At 42.1% G+C, this 14,656-nt stretch overlaps 1 protein-coding gene across 1 annotated transcript in view; it reads right to left on the reverse strand.

Moving 5' to 3' along the window:
- Nucleotides 1–14,296, reverse strand: part of LOC108035360 (frizzled) — a 94,660-nt gene extending 80,364 nt beyond the window's left edge. The window contains exon 1 of the mRNA XM_017110958.3: nucleotides 12,953–14,296. Within this exon, the coding sequence (XP_016966447.1) occupies nucleotides 12,953–13,624 (672 nt within the window). The 5' untranslated portion in view covers nucleotides 13,625–14,296. The remainder of the gene's footprint in view (nucleotides 1–12,952) is intronic.
- Between the last annotated feature and the right edge of the window lie 360 nt (nucleotides 14,297–14,656).

Consider the following 14,656-nt stretch of genomic DNA (forward strand, 5'->3'; position numbering starts at 1 on the left):
TAGCCATAATTTGTTTGTCTAGCTCAACGTGGCCAGGATGCAGTGAAGGGGTTGGGTCTTCGCCGAAGTCGAGTGGCAATTGCCAACTCCGCTGATGGCTTAAATATTAGATGTTGTTTTTTTAGTTGCCGTGTGCTGTGTGGGTCTTTTTTCTTTTTGCATTTACTTGGCCTGCTTGGGCCACAAAAACCGTTGACAGTTATAAATGATGGGGTTGGCTCTCCAGTGGGTCCAGTGGCTCATAGGAAGTGGCTATTGGAGGAGTGGACTAGTGACTGCCAGTCAGGCCCCCATGTGAGTACTTAAGTGTACCTAATCTGGGTGTCAGGCGGTGGAACACTGTACCGCGGAAGTACAAATTGAAAAAATTCTGCATCTAAACTATAAGAAAAGAAAAAAACTAAAGTGCACAAACTTAAAAAAAAATTCCATTGACTTCTAGAACTGGAGCCCAATAACTGGATTTTACGATCCCATAACTTCAGTTATTAGACCCCGACTTTAAAGTGAATTACTTTTATGAGTTCGTGGTAGAATTCCCTTTTAATCTACATTTAAATTACTCTTTTAAAAGATGGTCGAAATTTTGGTCCATTTTCATGTCATATTTTTCCGTACTTCCAATGGATATCATATGGGGCCCCAAAAGTGCACTTCTAGATTCCATAACTTGAGTAATTCGACTCCGATTTTGAAGTGGGATACCTCTATGAGTTTGTAATCGAATTCCTTTTTAATCTACATTTAAATTACTCTTTTAAAAGATGGTCGAAATTTTGGTCCATTTTCATGTCATATTTTTCCGTATTTCCAATGGATATCATATGGGGCCCCAAAAGTGCACTTCTAGATTCCATAACTTGAGTAATTCGACTCCGATTTTGAAGTGGGATACCTCTATGAGTTTGTAATCGAATTCCTTTTGAATCTACATTAAAATTGCTCTTTTAAAAGATGGTCGAAATTTTGGTCTATTTTCATGTCAGATTTTTCCGTACTTTCAATGGATTCCATATGAAGCCCAAAAGTGCACTTCTAGATTCCATATCTTGAGTAATTCGAATCCGATTTCGTAGTGAGATACCTCTATGAGTTCGTGGTAGAATTCACTTTTAATCTACATTTAAATTACTCTTTTAAAAGATGGTCGACATTTTGGTCCATTTTCATGTCAGATTTTTCCGTATTTCCAATGGATATCATATGGGGCCCCAAAAGTGCACTTCTAGATTCCATAACTTGAGTAATTCGACTCCGATTTTGAAGTGGGATACCTCTATGAGTTTGTAATCGAATTCCTTTTTAATCTACATTTAAATTACTCTTTTAAAAGATGGTCGAAATTTTGGTCCATTTTCATATCAGATTTTTCCGTACTTCCAATGGAATCCATATTGGGCCCCAAAAGTGCACTGGATTACGATCCCATAACTTCAGTTATTAGACCCCGACTTTAAAGTGAATTACTTTTATGAGTTCGTGGTAGAATTCCCTTTTAATCTACATTTAAATTACTCTTTTAAAATATGGTCGAAATTTTGGTCCATTTTCATGTCAGATTTTTCCGTACTTCCAATGGATTCCATATTGGGCCCCAAAAGTGCACTTCTAGATTCCATAACTTGAGTAATTCGACTCCGATTTTGAAGTGGGATACCTCTATGAGTTTGTAATCGAATTCCCTTTTAATCTACAGTAAAATTGCTCTTTTAAAAGATGGTCGAAATTTTGGTCCATTTTCATGTCAGATTTTTCCGTACTTCCAATGGATTCCATATTAGGCGTCAAAAGTGCACATCTAGATTCCATATCTTGAGTAATTCGAATCCGATTTCGTAGTGGGATACCTCTATGAGTTCGTGGTAGAATTCACTTTTAATATACATTAAAATTGTTCTTTTAAAAGGGGGTCGAAATTTTAGCCCATTTTTATGCCAGATTTTTCCGTACTTCCAATGGATTCCATATTGGGCCCCAAAAGTGCACTTCTAGATTCCATAACTTGAGTAATTCGACTCCGATTTTGAAGTGGGATACCTCTATGAGTTCATGGTAGAATTCCCTTTTAATCTACATTAAAATTGTTCTTTTAAAAGAGGATCTTAGCCCATTTTCATGTCAGATTTTTCCACAAACCCCATGCGTGCCAGAACTAGGCCCTAAAACTTAACTTCCACATTCCATAACTTGAGTAATTCGGGTGAAATTAAATTCAATGCGATCAGCGGTCCCAAGCCCCAGCGGTACCCGAATTGGCGAATCGCTAAAAAGTACCCAACTGCTGCAAAGGCCTACCCATAACTTTAAGCTATTATTTCGCAACAATAAAATAATATGGCACCGGAATAAAAGTGCCTAAACACCTAAAATTAAGCGTGCCAGCCGAGCCTAAAAAGCAATTTTCAACCACCAGGAGCCATTAAAGCGGCAATTTGCATTCATTTCACCTTCAAAGCGGATACCCATATTTTGAGCCGTGCCATTATAACGGCACATAAATGTGCTAAATAACTGCTAGAGTTGTAATTCGATATCGCAAAAAATCGAAATCATGGCATTTAACCCATATTAGCCGTGGCAAATTGATTTGGTGGCCAGACCGCCCACTTGTGACACACCAAAAAAGCGGTGAGCACTTATCGTTTATCGTTTTATCGCCGAGCAAATTTCCTTTCAAGATAAACCCACAGACAGAGCCATGGCCATAAATTACGCACTAAAAGTTACACTTACAGGCCAATGCCCAAGATAAATGTGCCCAGATCGATCTATCGGCATCAGATAGCCATCGATTGAGTTCGAGTCGCGGGCTTTCACTCTATAAATAATATAATCGATGCAAGGCATATTGGTAATCGAGGCAAGGCTATCGCAACAATTTAATCGCCAACTTTAATTGTAAATCTTTTCGCACAAAAACTGGCTCACCATATCGCGGTGGACCCCCAGCTATTAATGGTTCGGCTCGATTCGGTTTGGTTTGCTTTTGGCCCGGCATTATAATAATGCTCTGGTAATAGTTCGATGGCCATAGGCGTTATGCCGGCCCGACATATAAGGTCCTCGGCTCCCTGACATGGCCAGCAATTTTCACTCGATGCATTGACAGGTGGCCAACATGCAATGCTGGTTATGCATGAGCCCAAGGAGCTGCAGTTGCAGTTGCAGTTGGCCAGGTCGGGGGCAGCCCAGGTGTGTGCAGAGGGTTTGTATGGTATATAGCCCAAGCTGACCACAAAAATATGTGTCCAGTCCGCAACGGAAGTTGGAAAAAAATCAGCATTCTGCTTGATTGTTTGCTCACCTGCTATGCAAGGTAGTCTGAGCTAAGGTGTAGAATATTGAGAGATTTCACCAAGGAAGGAGGTGATGGCCTCCAGATGTGCATTGATAAATACCCTAACATGGGTGAAATTGGAAGGTAAAATCTTGCATGTCATTGGGGTTTTTTATATTGACTATCATTATTAGATATTTTCAGAAATTTTGTTTCGGCTGCATTTAATTCCACTTAAATTGATTTGGTTACAAAATCTATAAATTGTTGCTCCAAATAAAATATTTTAAAACATTCTAAAATAGCTTCAAAAGGCTCAAACTATTCATAAAGAAGACAAACCATTTTTATACCACCTCTCCTAGAATAAATATCAATTATTTATACATCAAAGTAGATAATCATTAAGTAGTTAATCAGTCAAAGAGCCCAAAAATCGAACTTTCCCACCACGCAACCTGCAGAGCCAGTCAAAAGACCCTTGCAGGCTGTCATGCGGGCTAGATTTTTTTATCACACCGCACTTTAAGAATTTTTAAACCAGAGGTGGGACTCTCGGGCCGAATCCCCAGATCCAGAGCCAGAGCCAGAGTCAGTTGCTGAGGCCGCCACTTCAACCTGAATCTGCAGGTGCTCTGATTGTGTTTGCTTGTCCGGCATGCGTGCTGCAGATGATCTGCCGGGGGACTGTCCCCGGTCCCTCTGCCAATCGCCCTCGAAGTGAATACAGAGATTTTAATTAAATTAAACTTTACTTTGAGACACGTGTCAGACGGACAGGCCGGCATCTCGTGCTATCGACATCTCTCGATGGGCTGGGCCGTAAGATTTTTACGACACTTCTTTTTGCGTATGCGGCTGCTGCTGCCATTCTTTGCCTGCTCGTGTTATTCAATTAAAGCTGGGACTCTGCTTCGGTTTTAATTGCATGAAAAATGGTTTTCCCTCTTCTTGTTCTATGCAAAAAGGAAGAGGCCTCTAATTGATTGCCAGAGATTGGGTTTTTCAGGCCTAGCCTATGTGGCTGTGAATATTTCAATTGGTTTGCCTTGCCAAGGCAAGCAACTAGTTCGAGTTTGCAGACAGAAAAATAGTCGATATTGTAAGCCATAATTTAAATATAGCCTAACTTTTAACAAAAGAAAGATAAGAATATTCGTAATACAAAAATAAAACAAAGTACGATTTTCCTTTACTTTCTTTATGATAAAGTGAAACTATTGATACAAAAAATATAATCCAATAAGGCCAACATTTATTTACTTCATAATAGAGTAATTTAAAATCCGCCTTCAAGGAACCTTTGCAGTTACCCTGACTTTTTAACCTATTTTCTCGCCCGTTCAACCTGACCCACATCATAATTCTTCCTCAAGTTTCATTTGCCACATAAATAACCTTTCCACATTTCATGGGGCTGCCAGAACATTTGACTTTGACTCACCCACTCGTGAAAAAGCGAATCTATCGTGTTTCATGGCATTTTATCCGTCGAAAGCATGCACAAACGGGCGATCCGTAGCCGGAGTTGCAAACTCGTAAACCCAACACAATTTGGTCACGATTTGGGCGACGCACACGCCAGGAATTCATCAACATGCAAAGCTCCATGTTCTCCTGCTGCCGCACAGCCAATCAACCAATTTGCCTGATAAGAAGCGTTTAGCTAAAAACATGCGCCAAATTACACCGAATTTCTCACTGTAATGTGTAGAGCTTCCCAAAAACGTCCTGCAAAATGGGAACTAGTTTTTATGGCTCCGACATAAATCAAAAGAGACCTTCCCATGCCATTCGGGACAATCGAAGTTTTGTGACGCGTCACGCAAATCTCGATAGCAACGCACATACCCATGAAAATGAAGGCAGAAACACGCAAAAAAAAACAATTTCCACTTGTCAAAAAAGGAAAATTTCATTTGACGTAATGTCAGAGCGGCGGAAAGGGGGCGGCAGAAAATAAGGTTGGCTGGAAATTATCTCCCAAACGCAATTCGACTCTGCCGTAAACATAAATCCAGGCGAATCACAAATCACTGCTAGCGATGCGATCCGTCATGGGTCGGAAATCAGGATGAATTCCCATTCCGACTGTCTCATTGTAATTAACGCGACAATCAAATTTCGGCCGCCGAATGTCGCATGATTGATCCGAACATCAGTCAGATGATGACCCATGGCCAAGAGCCAAGCTGCCCATAATTTCGGCCCTTTTCATTGGGCCAACCAGCCTCCTGGCTTTGGCCAACAGTTAGCTATCTTCAGCAGCGTCATGGTTGTAGCCATCATCAATTCGATTCATACGACCTTTTTTGGGTCTCGACTTTTATCTGTTGGCTTATCTTAACTCTGGATATTTATTGAAAGGTCAATGGGGTTCCACCATATTATATCTTAAGGAACCGTAACCGCATAGGTATAAGAATTGTATATCTATATACATTTTTTTATTTTTATATTCTTTCCCAAACGCATACTTCATTACGATAAAAATAGATCTATTAGATCTTTTAACATTTTTAAAAATAGACATCCTAATGATAGGATCTATATTATTTTAACATTCCTATCTCAGACTAAAATATCTATTATATTGTAATATATCTTTACATATTTAAACTAATATCCTTCTCCGATTTAATACTATATTTTTGAAGATATATGTTAAGATCTTAAGGAACTTTTTCAACTCTTCAAATAGAGATCCCAATGATAGAGCCTAAAATATGTATAATCCCCTTTTCCCATTAGTTTTATGGCCCTATGCCAACAGACCTTCGACCACATGGCTGTATCTTCCGGAGGGCCCTAACTGATTGCTCCACATATGCACGCTCCATAAGTCCGAGATGATTTACAGTTATGACAATTTTAAGTTGGTTCATTAGTGGCACACACAGATACCCAACGCGGGCTGGCTGTGTGCGTGCCTGAATGCCTGCGTTATGATTGAAGATGATTACGAATGTCTTGTTATGGCTGCGGAAAACCCCTTTCCCCCCACGGAAAACCCCGATCGTTATCCATCCGCAGTGGTCCCCGTGCGTCAGCTGCTCATCTGGCTCTCCGCTCACAGTTCCGTGGTGTGTCTGCACTTTAATTAATAGCCACTGTCAGCATTTTTGAGTAAAGCATCCGCCAAGATCCCCCGGCTCCGCCACAGATTTGAGTTGCATTTAAGTAGCTGCATTATGGCCATAGCTGCAGAGCTAAATTGTATCTAACTAATGGCTGTTTGCGTAGTTTCCGGGTGCGGGGGCGGGTTCTAACGTTAATTGAATGATTTTTGCTTGCTTAAGATTCCAGAATCGTTTTACTTTTTTCCCCCGACATGCCAGCCATATGTTGCCAAGAACTTTCTCTATTTGGTCGGGGCAAGTTTTTCACACAGGCATGTCGTGGAGCTCGGAAAAAGTGGGGAATTTCAGATTATTATCTTTAATCGCGTGTTGAGGAGGGAGTTGTGATATGTGATTTGGCTGGGATGTTGTGAAATTGTGGTAAATAAATTGTTGGTATTTATCTTTTGATCCTAATTGATTGGGCATTACATGTATTTTATTATATTACTAAATGTAAATACAAATATTTTAGGAAATGAAGAACCAAAGTTCCAGATATATCAAAGAATTAGGTCCAGCGATCTTAGTTTATATGGCGAAGCCTTTTTTATATTTCCTGTCCTAAGCAATTACCTGTTTATTGGCACATTTCTTGAAACATATTCGAGGCATTCTTCAGGGGATTACGACAGGACATTATCTTTATGTCTTCGCCTAAGGCAGATCCTTCTTAATGAGCCCCACTTTGATCACCCGAAGCCCAGCTGCTGCACAGCCACACTATTCAAATACGAAGCTCCGTAAACCTTTAACAACTTTGTTTTTTCCTCCAGGCCTTATATGTTTACCATATACCATGTGCCTGGCTTATATATAATCCCGATTCAACCCACATGGTCTGGTTTTGTGCGGTTGCTCCTCCTTTCTTCACTCGGCTGGAGCATAAAATTTATGATTTGCCTTTTCGGTTTGCCCGTTTTATTTTTGTCCCCAACAGAATAAACCCGTTTTCAGCCTTTCCATTTGCGGCCCCTGTGCGCCTGCGTGGCTTCCTTTTTTGCCCATTTCAGTTCGGTTTTTAATTAAGTCTTGTGTCGGGTATGCGAGGTGTTAACTGAGTTCCAATCCGACGGAGCCAATTTGTAGCCCCAAGGAGTTCCATTTTCCATCTAAAAATATTGAAGTTTATTGGCCCCAGGATGGGGGGACGGGTGCGCGTGGTCCACTTAGTATGTCAGTCAGCCATCTTTGGAGGGACCCAAATATTTCAGTTTATTTGCTAAGAAGTTATGGCCCCTTCGTTTCACTTTTGTTTGCCATTGTCTGGGCCCCCGAATAGACAATGGGCATTATATATTCATCAGACAGACACGCTGGCTTACATGCGAGGAGCCCGATTCCTGCATAATGTATATGGATCTGAGTCTGACTCTGACTCTGACTCTGGATCGGGGGGCAGTATCTGGAGTATCTGTAAGATACTGCCTTTTGCCATCGCAAAATGGCGCAGCGCTTCGCAGAACAATGCAAAACAGCAAAGCAGACAGCAAACAACAGGAGGGAAATAAAAAAAAAAGCAGAGGACTCCGTCTGAGGTTGACATTTGTGTTCGGTTCGCCTTTGTTTTTAATTGTGTCAAATTTTGTATGGCCCCGAGGAGGAGGGGGTGGGTGGTCTTTGCGCAAAGTGGAGCACTGCGGTGCACGTAGGTGCAAATGAAAGCCACTTCATTGAAAGAATCCTGTGGCAAGAGCCCGACAAAAGGATGTGAATGGCACCGATGTTGGTTCGGTTTGAGGGGCCTTACCTCTGTGTCGGCTTTTGCGGGGGCTTAGCACGGGGCGTCAGTTCTCTCTGATTAAAAGGGACAAACAATATGGGCGAATATGTGTTTCAGTTTCATGCTCTAGTTCATCCAACAAAAGCGGGAATCGCTCGGAGGGAAACGGAAAACTTTTGCGAAAATTAAAAAGCAAATACAGGTTTTTTTGGCTGCACATTTACAGCTTTTATGCAAATTTAGGTAGAGATTGTTTCCCTAAAAGGGTTCTCATTAGGCTTAGAATATCTACCAGATACTCTTCCAATATTCAGTTAAATTCTGCTTTACAAATATTTATAAATAGCTCTTCCGTTTATCAGTAAACAATAATAAATAAGAAAATTAACCACAAAATTAAAAAATGTATCTTAAGTTATCATATTAAACTACCTACCATGAACTAAATTTATTGATTTCTGAAAATCCTAACCATTCTTCAAATTCTTTAAAAATAAACCAGAACTATTTCGCTCAGTTGAAATATTTGCATAGATACATCAACCCCAACACTCTCGGTGTAAATTGTTTAGATATATTTTGTGTCGCATTTACAAAACAGCCAACAACCGACACAAAAAAAAACCGACTAGTTTTAGTGGATAAATATAAATAAAATCAGAAAAAACATTCGGGGGAACCGAAAAAGGTGACAACTGAATTGTGAATTGCATTTTTGGGGTGCGGTTAGCCAGAGTTATTAAAGCAAATGGTAAATGGTAAATGGCCTGTGCTGTCCGCCAAATGAACTGTCATTAAACGGCTGGCTGGCAGTAATTAAATATTTAAACATATTTAACTGGCCCGCTGTCAGGCAAAAGTCAAAGCCAAGCATTAGCATTTCGTTAACAATTCCACGAAAATACACACAAATATATTTCGAAAACCAAACCGACTTCTGTGGGCGGCACAAAGTTGTGTCATAAAAATCGGAGCTCGGGGGATTGTTGTCAATCTACGGAGCTGTGTAACCTCAGCTCAAAAGCGTTTTCTGTGTGGGCTCTCGAGTGGATGAATGAAAATATTTTTAGTTTCTTGGTAAATATTTTATTTTTGAGCTTTTACTTTCGTTCTTGCTTGTCACTTGGTTAGCTGGATTGTGCCATGTCATCGGATACACTTACAATGTCCTGCAGGACATTGCCTTGCGCTGGACAAAACGATTTTGCTGTCCTTATCGCCCTGGTCCAGGCAGGCCAACAAAAGGTCAAGGGGGCCCAGAACGGAGTGGGGGATAAATTGTTTTCCCATTTCTCTGGTCATTTTTATGGATTTACAGAGAGACACGCTAGCTTTTCCCCTTCTGCCCTACATCCTGTATCATTGTTTGTCTGTGCTTAAGTAGCCGGAAGTAGATTTTCCCCCCCTGCCCGGCAAATTAATTGAGTTGAAAACGCTTTTGTTGCAATTTCCCCACGCTTGGTTGGGGTAAAACGAGATCCGTGTAAAAATAAATAAATAATCGTCACCGGCTTAACAGTTATTGGTTATAAATTGAACAGCTCGAGCGTGAAATATAAAGTGGATTATAGTTTTAATGGAGAGAAGCAGAAATGGCAAAAACAACCAGAGCCTCTGCCATAGTTTGCTATACTATATACGAGTATATTAAGGTCCAATTCGAGGGATAAATTGGGCAGATAGCTGAGGGAAATACAAGGAGGTGGGTTGGAAAACCCTGGCAGAGATTATCTCCGGGCTTAACGTTGAGTTGTTGCTGATGAGCTGCCGATGATGATGTGGATAACTGGCAGCGAATAAAAGAGGTCCAGACAATAAAGTAATGTTGGCTAGCTTAGGGATTAGTTAGTGCCTGATGTAAACGGGAGGGATTTTTGGTATAGGGAAATCCTCTTCTTTCTTATCCTAAATTGCATGCGAAAGGTCTTAGTATCAAGCAGAAATGTATTCTTGGATTTACTATATTTTCTACATATTTATATAGTGTCCTCTTAATATTCCTCTGGAAATTCTCGTCAATTCCCATAATTCCTTTAATAATACTTTTTACCTCAGCTGCTCGCGGTTCCACATTTTCCCATCGCAACATCCCTAGTAGTTGTCCGATATCCTACACAACTTCCCATCCACTTCCGGCCATCATTATCCCTTTTCCATAGCAAATTCCACGGATACGTAAGCCATTAGATGACGTCAAAACCTTTTCAGAGCAAACAGATTACCGAGGGGCAATGCCCGATTGATGGCTACATGTGTAGCAACCAGATACTCGCCACCCTCCACCCGTCGCCCACCTTAGCCCACAATGCCGGAGTCCCGGTGGCCGAACACCATCTAACCCATGGCAGCCAGAAATAAATTAATCAAAGAGCGCGAAAGGACAACAGTTTAGTTTGTGGATTGGAGGGAAGGATTTCAGTTTGGTTGTTTGGGAAATCGTAAATCCATTAAAAGCCTCATTTAGAACGCTTTTGACGCATTTAGAGGGGGCTAAGTGAGGAGAGAAACAGTCCGATTTTGGGGATTATTTGTAGGCCCCAAATTGAATCATCCGGCTGGCGGAGCCCCCGGCCAGGACTTTTAATTGTGGACGAATCCGTAATTGATTGTGCCCTCTTATGACTGCTGGCTTTCCACTCAGTTTCCTCTCGGAAGGCAAACAGATTTTCCTGACCCGCACTACTGCCTTTGCATAATGGATTCGGGGCAAGAAAAGGCCAAGGAAAAGGGCTGTGAAAGGCGAGCAAAGGGTTTTCATGCCCTACGGGACCTTCGTCTATGATTATTTCAGCACGGACTGGGAGAATTTTCAGCTAATTCCATTCAGCATTTCTCACTCTAACTCATCCGGGCGTATTTTGCTCTTTGGTTTGGGTAATTGATTTGCGAAATTACATATTTTGTATGCCTGATTTTTGTTTGTACAAGTTTCAACCGAAGTGACTGGTTAATTTAGTCAAAAACAAGCCTGATTGACAGGCCAATCGAGAAAATGGAAGGACGAAAAAATGAAAATTGACAAAATAGCTTAAGATGAACGGAATTAATATTTAATATTTGGCTTACAGGCAAGCAGTTAAGTGTTTCCGACGGATAATTTAAACCATTTAAAGGTGTCAAGGGATAATGTTATTTTAGAGCTAAGAGATTTGATTACCTACTGCAATGCAAATATTGTTTTTATTTAAACAAGCAAAAGGGGAAAAAAAATTGCAGAAATAAGTACTAATTAAATTTATATACGCAATAAATGATTGACTATTTGTAAAACTTTATATAAGCTCTATTCATTTTTTTTACTCTTTTTCTGATAACTAACTGATAAAACCCGTTCTTCGTTTATCTTTAGAGCCCTTGTAAAACGAGTGTAAATACCTTTAGTTTCTAACAGGGCTTTTATATGTTTATATGGTCGGATCATTATCTATCCAATAAGCATTAATTCACGCTCTCACACGGCGCCATTATCATCAGCAGACACAGGGACCTATCTGGCTCATAAAGCACGGCAAACAGGGCCAAAACACACAGATCTCCGTTCGCAGATACAGATACATTCGCAGATACTCTTACGGGCGGCAATCGTGATGTGGGCCAAATGCAATCCAGGCAAACAAGCTGCTAAATTTCGCACGCAGCTCTCAAAAGGCATTTAAGCACGGGCTCTCGAAACTCCGGCTAAACCAAAGATGCTGACAGCCACGATGATACGGGGATGGCAAGGAGGAAGGCCAACAGCAACTGATGACACACAGCCAGGGAAAAACGAGACCAATCAAGGAAAAAGCGAGCGAAGGGAAGAAAAAACGCAGAGGAATCGCAATGCCAAAGTAGCTGAGAGATACACATGTATCCGCCAGATGCCCAGACACCGAGGGAAGTGTGAATTATCCTGCCTCAAAGTATTTAATGCGCTTTACACATGGCAGCAGACAAACAACAGAGTGTCGGCTAAAAATAGCTAAGGAAAAATCTCAGGCGAGAGCATTGAAAACACATAGATGATCATCATCACTCATCCAAAGCAAACACCAAATAAATCGTGAAAAATCTGTGGGTTGAGGGACTTGGGCTGCCGTAGGAAACGGGTGGAAAATTAATTGAAGAACGTGAAAATGCAACAGGCTGAACCCCAGGTTCAAGTTATTAAACATTCCTGGGCTCTTTTCGGGATATTTTTAAGCAGGCATTACAAATTACACAACTCCGAACGAGAACTGGTTTACCTTTGCTCAACCGAAGCCAAAGAAACGATCTACCTGACGTTGTTAACCATCTTTTGAGAGCCACGGGCAGGTAGAATGCGGGCTCGTCGGACCCCTCCACTTTACTTCTCTTTTCTCTCCTTGCCCGTCGCCAAGGACCTCCTGCTGTTTTCCCCGGTGGTTGGAAATTGTTTTCTCGGCGCAACAGGATATGCATTTCTACCCCACACTTCAACTCTGCTCTACAAATTGGGACCGGAGTTCGAATGAAGACATAAAAAAATAGTTGACCTACATGGGGCCAAACAAGGAGTATGGCATAACTTCCAGGAACAGTCGAAATTTTGACTGTAGGATTGGGAAAGCGGGCGTCATAAAGCACAGTTTAAGCTCACAGTTGCCTAGTTTAAGCAGTTTTGTAGAGAAGGTGTTGATAGAACCCGACGGTCTTTTCAATTTCATTAAAGAACCCCGACGGATTCCATTTAAGCATGAACCACCTATAAAAATCCCATTTTCTTGTATCTTAAAACCATCCTCTATCTACTATTTTATTATAAAATATTAAACCATTACTATCCCCACTTTTCAAGCTTTCTTATTATAATGTTTCAACCCGAACACTCACCTTTCCTCCCACTTTCAGTTCGTAGCCCATGCCCAGCGGCGTCTTCAGCTGCACTGGGCAGACGAATCCGATATTGCGATGGGGACTTTCCACGCCCGTCTGGTGCTTCCTGGTGGTCACCTTGGCCACAGTCCTGGTGGGCGTGGCCGGCGTGGAGGCCGAGGATGTGGTATTCTCGGCCACGCACAAATGCTCCCCGCCATGGACGGGAAACTTGGAGCACTCGAGATTTTCCGGCCAGTTGAAGTTGTAGGTTTTCATCAGCTTCTCGCACACTCTGGCCGATTCGCACAGGGATCGGCAGGGCGGTATGGGTATCTCCAGGATGGTGCAGACCGGTACGTACAGCGAGCAGAGGAACAGCTGCAGGTCATCGCTGCAGCCGATCTTCACGAGCGGCGCAAACTGGTGGACCTCCAGACCGGCTTCCTCCTGCTTGGTGTGACCAATAAGATTCGGCATGATGGTCATGTTATAGGGTATGTTCTTGCAGATCGAGATGGTGATGGGTTCGCAGCGGTTGTGGTGGGGCAGACCATCCAATTCGGTTCCCGAACTGGGCATTAGGCCCCCGCCACTGCGATAGTAGGGACTGGCGTCCAGGGGACTTTGGTCGTAACGCTGGACGCCCTGTATCAGGGTGGGTAAAATAAACAGGATCTGACGCCACATTTTCGAATCTTTCGCTATCTCTGTCAAAGAACTTTTCGGCTATTTTTTTGGGATTTCTTCAAACGCTCTTAAAGCACACACATGTTGCTCTACTGTTGGCACTCACTTGTACACCAAGAAATATTTATTCAAATGATATATATTTTTTCTGTTTGGCCACTTCACTCCCACAAAACACTTAACACCTTTTAAACATTTGCCGGCGGCAAATATTTAGTTTGGCCTTATAGGCAAATAATAAATATTTATCTCAACTTTATCTGCCTTTGCTGCAGCTCTTTATCTCGTTTGGACTTATTTTCCCGCTTCCAAACTATTATTACGGTTTCGGTTTTGACTTTGCTGCTGGCGAAATATTATTTTGTCAAACTCTGCTTTTTGGGGGTCTTAAGACCTTATTTGGTATGTGGCTTTTATCTGGCAAAGCAACGACTTTGCTGGGACTTTACTCTTTTATCTTTCTGTTTGAGGCACCTGTACCGTAAGTGCAAATTTATTATATCTCCCCCGACTTTTTTCTTTTTCCTTAACACTTGTTCGAGAAACGCGCAAAAATAACCGTACACCCGGAGTCGGAATCACTGCCTTGCACGGGTTTACGTCAAAAGTCGAAGACGGAGCCGGAGTTCGAGTCGAAATCAATCCGCGAGCACATCCGCATGGCAGGGCATACGCTGACAAACTGCGGAGCCGAGGCACTGAGAAAGACACAGGGGTCTTTCGCAGCCGCTCTGCCTCTCGTGCGTTTCCACGCTGAATATGCGCTCTCCCGCTCCGTGGCTCATTCAGCCGTATGCCACATGGCCTAGCACTGGGGGCGACCTTGAATTTGACACTCTCGGTGGGTGAGAAAGAGAGCGAGCTGGAGAGAGCTCTCGCCGCAGAGAGCAGGGTGAAAGTCGGGGCTGTTATGCCATTTGTTTGGATGCTGTCCCACTCGCACAGCCTCTGCTCTGCTCTCGACTTCTTGGCCTCCTGTTGATTAGCCGAGGGAAAAGAAACATCAGCAGACACGGGGAAATTAATTAGAAT

The sequence above is a fragment of the Drosophila biarmipes genome, chromosome 3L, assembly GCF_025231255.1.
Source record: "Drosophila biarmipes strain raj3 chromosome 3L, RU_DBia_V1.1, whole genome shotgun sequence".
Classification (NCBI taxonomy): domain Eukaryota; kingdom Metazoa; phylum Arthropoda; class Insecta; order Diptera; family Drosophilidae; genus Drosophila; species Drosophila biarmipes.